Raw genomic sequence first — 7,304 nt, forward strand, 5'->3', positions numbered from 1 at the left:
GATTTCAGATTGAAGAAGTTGGTAGAATTCTTCTATTTCATCTTCACTGGCTTTAGTGTTTAGTGCATAAATTTGAATAATAGTGGTATTAACTGGCCTTCCCTGTAGGCGCATGGATATTATCCTATCACAGACAGCGTTGTACCTCATGACTGATCTGGTTATGTTCTTTTTGATGATGAATGCAACACCATTCCCTCTTCAATTTGTCATTCCCGGCATAGTAAACCTTGTGGTTGTCAGATTCAAAATGGCTGATACCAGTCCATTTCAGCTCACCAATGCCTAAGATATCGATGTTTATGCATTCCATTTCATTTTTGACAACTTCCAATTTTCTGAGATTCATACTTTGTACATTCCATGTTCCGATTTTCAATGGATGTTTACAGCCGTTTCTCTTCATTTTGAGTCGTGCCCCATCAGCAAATGAAAGTCCTGCGGGCTTTTCTCCTATGAGCTTTACTCCATTCGCATCATCATGGTCACCTCTACTTTGAGGAGGCAGCTCTTCCCCAGTCGCATTTTGAGTGCCTTTCAACCTGAGGAGCTCATTTTCCTCACTATATCTGACAGTGTTTTTCTGCTATTCATAAGGTTTTCAGTTACTAAAGATTTGGAAGTCTGTCTTTGTCTGGAAGCTCATCTGAAACCTGTACACCATGGGTGACCCTGCTGGTATTTAAAATACCAGTGGCATAGCTTTCAGAATCACAGCAACTCACAATCCACCACAGTACAACAAACTGACAGACGAGTGGTGGCTGTTTGGTTTTAAGTGGAAACTGTCACTTTAAATTTCTAGGAGATCTGTGCGCATGCGTAGTAGAACCCTCCAGGGGTGGGGTGGGGTGTCCATTCACTCAGGCATCCCCTCAAGTCACCAGAGTGGAGGTGTGCAGACAGCGAGAGACCAATGAACAGATACCAAAAAATGAATGTCCACATCTGTATCTCCGAGGTTCTGTCAGGTATTCGTGGCTGTTCTGATCCTTCCCCCGCTTGGTCTCTCCCAAGATGGCGGCTCCGGGAATCGCTGAGTGTCTTGAATTATAAAGCAATGGATTTCTTGATTCTGCTACAAATTCCCCTAGCTGTAAGCCTTCCAATCTTCTAAATATTCCTTTATATGTGGTTCATTGTTCTGGGACCATCCCTGAGACTGGTTGGCCCGGTATTCTGTGTTGTTGCTGATGGAACTCCTCACAGCACGTCTACCCGATCCACCATCTTGATTGTATCCCCTGACCTATTAATACTTATAAATTTAGCAGTTAAAATGTGATGAGAAAAAAACAAAGATCCAGTGTCCCTGGTGGGGGGTGGGGGTGGTAAAGCTCCAGGCCACATTCTCACACCCATTCCTGACTCATTCATTTGTTCATTGTTTCTGCAAACCGAAATGGACTGCTCTGGGTACTGTTCCCAAGTGCTGCCCCTCAAGAAAAGCCCACTAACTCCTCAGGGACCCCACTTCCCTCTTGGACATCCAGGAGACTCCACAAACTAGTCACTTAGAAGTTTTTGGAAATGACAACCGATCCTGTCTTTGCAAGGTGACCCCAGAGCAGCCCTATCAACTGGAGCCCTTGGCAGCATAGAGGACACCAGCAAGCAGAGAGGGCCCTGGAGGTTTGGAAAAGGAGAATGGTCTTTTAGCTCTACATATTGCATTTTGTGAAGAGTTGACCTGAGCATACATTTTCTTCCTGGAAATGTAGCTTAGGGAAATAATAGAGTGGGGCGGGTAAGAAAGACAGACAGCAACAGACAGAAAGCTGTCAACTCCAGTGTTATTTATAATGGAAGTACATAAGAACAACCTTACTGGCTATCTAAGGGGCAGGGCTAAGTGTATACTGAAATAGCCATTCAGTGAAATATTATTGTTTTGTACCAACAGTCTATTCTAACGCCTAGCGACCCTATCCCCAAAACCAAACAGCCAATGCCATCAAGTCTGTTCTGATTCATAACAACCCTATAGGATCGAGTCAAACTGTTCCATATGGTCTCTGGGACTGTAAATCTTTGTGGGAGAAGTCTCATCTTTCTCCCAAGGAGTAGTTGGTGGGTTTGAACCACTGACCTTGGGTTTAGCAGCCCAACACCTAGCCCACAGTGCCACTAAGACTCCTAGTCACCTTAGGTTTTTGTTAAGTGCCATCGAGTTGGTTCCAACTCGTAGTGACCATGTATAGGGTTTCTGAGGAGCAGCTGGTGAGTTTGAACTGCTGACCCTGTGGTCCACATGGTCCAGTACTTATCCTACATCATGACAGCAGGACTCCTTATAAGGCAAAGTAAAACTGCCCCATTTTGTTGTTGTTGTTGTTGTTATGTGCCATGGAGTCGGATCCGACTCATAGAGACCCTGTACAGGGTTTCCCAGGCTGTAAATCTTTATGGGAGCAGAAAGCCTCATCTTTCTCCCATGGAGCAGCTGGTAGTTTCGAACTGCTGACCTTGCGGTTTGCAGCCCAATTCGTAACCACTACACTACCAGAGCTCCTAGGCTATAATTTTTATGGGAACAGATCTTCAGGTCTTTTCTCCCACATATCTGTTTGGTGAGTTTGAACCTCCAATCTCCCGGTTAGCAGACAAGTGTTTAACCACAGTATCACTAGACCTTCTTAGAATATTATGCAATCATTAAATATGATAAGAGGCCATGGTGGCACAGTGGGTTAAGCATCCAACTGCTAACCACAGGGCCAGTAGTTCAAGTCCTCGGGAAAAAGATGAGACTGTCTTCTTCCATAAAGATAAACAGTCTTGGAAACCTTACAGAGCAGTTCTACGCTGCCTGAGAGGGTTACTATGAGTCAGAATCGACTTGATGGTGGTGGATATTAAATAAGATGAATTTCAACTTTAAGCAAATGTTATATCATTAAAAGATGAAGCACTCAATTGTATTTTAACTATACAATTTTACTATATAAGAATGTTAGCAAGACTACACTGAAATGTAGAAAATCAAAGCAATTCATCAGTTGTGGATGAGAATCTGTCTTGAATTCTCTATCCTGTTTTTATCTCTTCCTGTTGTCCCCATAGAGGAATGTTTTTTACAAGTCAGTGGAGTTTAGACCATTTCACACCGACAAGTTGGTTTGGAACACTGAGGCAGTCTTATCAGCAAATCTAGATAAGCTGACCATTGGAGCAGAGCAACCTGGAAAACTTCTTAGCACTGGCACTAAAGGGGATTTGAGGATTTCAGGGAAATTTTATTCTTCCAAGGACTGACTGTCCACAGAAGACAATAAGAAGATGGCAGAGGAAAAGATGTAAGGCCCAGTTTCTTCTGTTCACAAAGTCTGATTCTACCATTGGCCTCTGACTCCCACCCCAGGAATTCTGCTCATCCCTGATGGAGCAAGGGGAGGCAGGCCACCTCAAGCTGTCCCTGAAGATGCATCATCTCAGAAGGATAGAGTGGTTTACAATCCTCTCATCAAATAGAGATTTGGAGCAGTAATCCCCATCCACAAAGTAAAAACAAAACCGCAAGTAGTGACCTAGAATCTGAATTCCCTTCCATTTGGAGTACAACTAAGCTAACCACCTGGGGTTCATTCATGATTGTCTGGGCTTCAACATGCCCTGCTGGTGGTGCCCAAGGTCCTCAGTTCAAGTCTCCCTAGCCAGCTTCACCAGAGGCAAAAATACTCTGGAATGAACCATTGACGTGCCAGGCATAGGTAGAGGTGGACAGAGAGAAGAGGTAAGGGAGAACTGGCTTTTATCTCTAACCAGGAATATGAGCTTCTCCTTTTTCAAGAACACCTCCTTACATTCTGTCTCAGGATTTACTTTTTCATATGCCTTGAACACTTTGGAGACAGTTGTGCTGCCCTACAATGGAACAGATGATTTCGTAAGTCACATTCTAACCCTGTTCAGAATGTATAGTTGTTGTTGTTGTAATGTGCCGTGGAGTCAGTTCTGACACATAGCGACCCTGTACAGAGTTTCCGAGGCTGTAAATCTTTATGGGAGCAGAAAGCCTCATCTTTCTCCTGAGGAACAGCTGATAGTTTCGAACTGCTGACCCTGAGGTTCACAGCCCGATTCATAACCACTACGCTACCAGAGCTCCTTAGAATGTATAGTAGGTTCTCATTAAATACCTACTGGTACTTACTTCTTAAATCATGGTGGTGTTGTTAAGTGACCTTGAGTCAGTTCTGATTCATAGTAACCCTGTATAGAGTTTCCAAGAAGCAACTGGTGGGTTTGCACCACCAACCTTGCTGTTAGCAGTCCAGTGCTTGTCCTACAGTGCCACAGCATGGGAAATCCTACGGGCTCTACTCTGTCCTATAGGATCATTATGAGTTGGAATAGACTCTAGGGCACAAAGACAACAACAAGTAGGAAGGCCCAGAGGGACTTGCCCAAGGTCATAGAGCTGATTAACAACCACAGCTCAAATCTCCAGATTATCCCTGTTCTCTGCTCTCCCCACCTTATGCAGGAACAAACATCTTGCGAGTGGGTGTTCAGAGTCGAAAGATTGAAAAACAAGGGCATTAATTGGGAAAGGAAAGCTTCTAGGACTGAATCCACCTACTCTGAGTGAACAAGACATGGAGCTCAATCATGTCTCATTGTATGTGACCTTGGATAATCCCATCCCTACTTAATGACACAGACATATGTTTCTTACCACTCTTCCTCCCTGGGGATGCCTATGTAAGCAATTTATATAATTTACTACCATCCTGCCACCCTACTCATTAGATCTTAGCGTAGGCAGTTGCCATTTTTGTAGGTCAAATAGATAGAATTTGTGTAAGTAGAATATTGGTGATTTCATATGGTTCACCTAATTTTATTGCTGTATGCCATCAAGTTGATTCCAACTCATAGCAAATTTGCAGGGTAGCACAGAATTGCCCCATAGAGTTTCCTAGGCTGCAATCTGTACAACATCAGATCGTCAGGTCTTTTCGCTCAAGGACTGGTTGATGGATTCAAACCATCTACCTTTTGGTTAGCAGCCAGGCGCTTAACCATTATATGGCAGAATCTTTGTTCAACAGAATACACCCTCACATATGTGGTAGTAAATAGTGCACACAGAACCTAACAAGGAGGAAAAGGCCCTGGACAGAGGTGGGCCAGAGGCCTGGACCTCTGTGTTCCCATACAACTCTGACCCTAGGACTAAAGTTTACTCACTCTTTAACTTCTTTGGCGGAAAAGTCCAGGTAGCGATTGCTGACCCACTGAATCTCAAACCAGTCCCGAAAGCCATTATTGCCACAGCATTTGAACTCGATCTGCAGCATGTCAATTGTCTTCTTCATGAAGCACCTGCCGGGGGTATCTGTGTCCCGATAGTATTTCATGCCATTCTTGAGCCCATGGGTCAGTGTGCTCTCCAGCGAACCCCGCAGCAGAAAGCAGCAGAGGGACACAAAGAAGAGGGTTATGTTGAAGAGGACACAGGCAATTAGGAAGGACTTCAGCCAAGGCTTCCACTTGGCATACTTGGTAGGGTCCACGGCATCGTAGCAGATCTTGCCAGCCAGAGAGTTGAAGACACAGGACAACACCCCCACACCTATCAAGGAGTTGGGCACAAAATGGCTCTCTGAATTACTCATCACATCACTCCTCTTCCGGAGTTCAATCTTTAGGAAGAGCCCTAGACTGAAAACGATGATACCAGTCAACACAGAAAGCCAATTCATGAGCCAGAGCCCTTGGGCCAACCTGACTCGCTTCTTCTGGTCAAATTTGACTTTCAGCAGCGCCATGCTTATAGGTGCAGTCCTGGCAGCCTCCCTCCACCAAGCTCACACAAGGGCTGATGCCTCAGGTCCTTGGGAACAGTGCAGGCAGCTGCAGAGAGTTGCTCTGGGGACTGTCCATGTTGAGCCCACCCTAACCTGAGATCCCCATTAACCTGAGCATTGTGGCAGGATCCTCGGAGTCACAGTTCCTGCAGGGGCTGGTCCTCACTGTCGTCTGCGCAGCTGTTTCCCAGCCAGCAAGGGACCGATGAACACTGCAGATTAAAAGTGGGAACCACAAAGCATTTTGCTAATCTCTTTAGCCAGGTTCATCCTGTTAGATAAAGCCCTACCAGCCTCTGAATATGGCCAAAAGGAACCTCCACATACAAACTGGGGCGAAAATCTCTGCGTTCAGCTTGGAGAGTCAGGAGTGAAAAAGGCAAGAACGGTCAGGAGGCTTTACCTGGAAGTCTGGCTCAGATCATGTGTTTCCCAAGAACCAAGTCTCTGACCTACCTGCTTCGGGAGGTTCTGTCCTGCCCACACCTCCTATTATAGAGCCTACTCTTGCTGTTGCTGTTAGTAGCTATCCAGTCCATTCTGACTTACGATAACCCATATGTACAGAGTAGAACCGCTCCAAAGGATTTTCAGAGTTCTGGCCTTTTGGAAGCAGATTGCCAGACCTGCCTTCTGAGGTGACTCCAGGTGTATTTGAGCCACCAATCTTTCAAGCACGTAACCATTTGGGCCATCCAAGAACTCATTACAGGGCATACCCAATGCCCAAGAGTTGATTCCAGCTCATTGGGGCTCTACTGGACAGAACAGAACTGCCTCAAGGATTTCCTCCTCATGCCTGTAGGATGAGCACTGGACTGCTAACCACAAGGCTGATGATTCAAACCCACCAACTTCTCCATGGAAACCGACTCAAATGCACTTAACAATCACAAACCTTACCAGGGAGTCCTGGTATGGCACTGTAGGATAAACGCTGGACTACTAACTGCATGGTCAGTGGTTCAAACCCACCAGGCACCCCTCAGAAGTACTATATAGAACTAACTCAATGGCACTTATCAACAACAATCTTTGTAGGAGCAGATTGCCACATCTTCCACAGGGCAGCTGGCAGGTTCAAACCACTGAACTTTCAGCAGCTGAGCACTTTAACTTCTGCAGCACTAGGGCTTCTTCAAGTCGATTCCATTTCAAAGCCTCATCTATATAGGGTTTCTGAGGCTGTAAATCTTTATGGGAGCAGAAAGCCTTATCTTTCTTCCTCAGAGCAGTTGCTGGATTTGAACTCCTGACCGTGTGATTAGCAGTCCGGTGTTTATCCTCCATTGACACCAGTTATCGTATGATGGCTTGTGTATGGCTGTGATGCTGGAAGTAAGGCCACCAGTGTTTCAAACACTAGCAAGGCTACCCATGGTGGACAGGTTTCAGCTGAGCTTCCAGACTAAGACTAGGAAGAAGGATGTGGCGGTAGACTTCTGAGAAAACTGATCACTGAAAACCCATGTTTTCATTAGCTTCTCCAAG

The 7,304-nt window shown here is 45.4% G+C and overlaps 1 protein-coding gene across 1 annotated transcript in view; it reads right to left on the minus strand.

The window, feature by feature from the left end:
* The window catches only part of PRPH2 (peripherin 2 (retinal degeneration, slow)), a 16,892-nt gene extending 11,118 nt beyond the window's left edge, over positions 1-5,774 (minus strand). The window contains exon 1 of the mRNA XM_006860595.1: positions 5,194-5,774. Within this exon, the coding sequence (XP_006860657.1) occupies positions 5,194-5,774 (581 nt within the window). The remainder of the gene's footprint in view (positions 1-5,193) is intronic.
* Positions 5,775-7,304: the final 1,530 nt, after the last annotated feature.

The sequence above is a fragment of the Chrysochloris asiatica genome, unplaced genomic scaffold, assembly GCF_000296735.1.
Source record: "Chrysochloris asiatica unplaced genomic scaffold, ChrAsi1.0 scaffold00038, whole genome shotgun sequence".
Classification (NCBI taxonomy): domain Eukaryota; kingdom Metazoa; phylum Chordata; class Mammalia; order Afrosoricida; family Chrysochloridae; genus Chrysochloris; species Chrysochloris asiatica.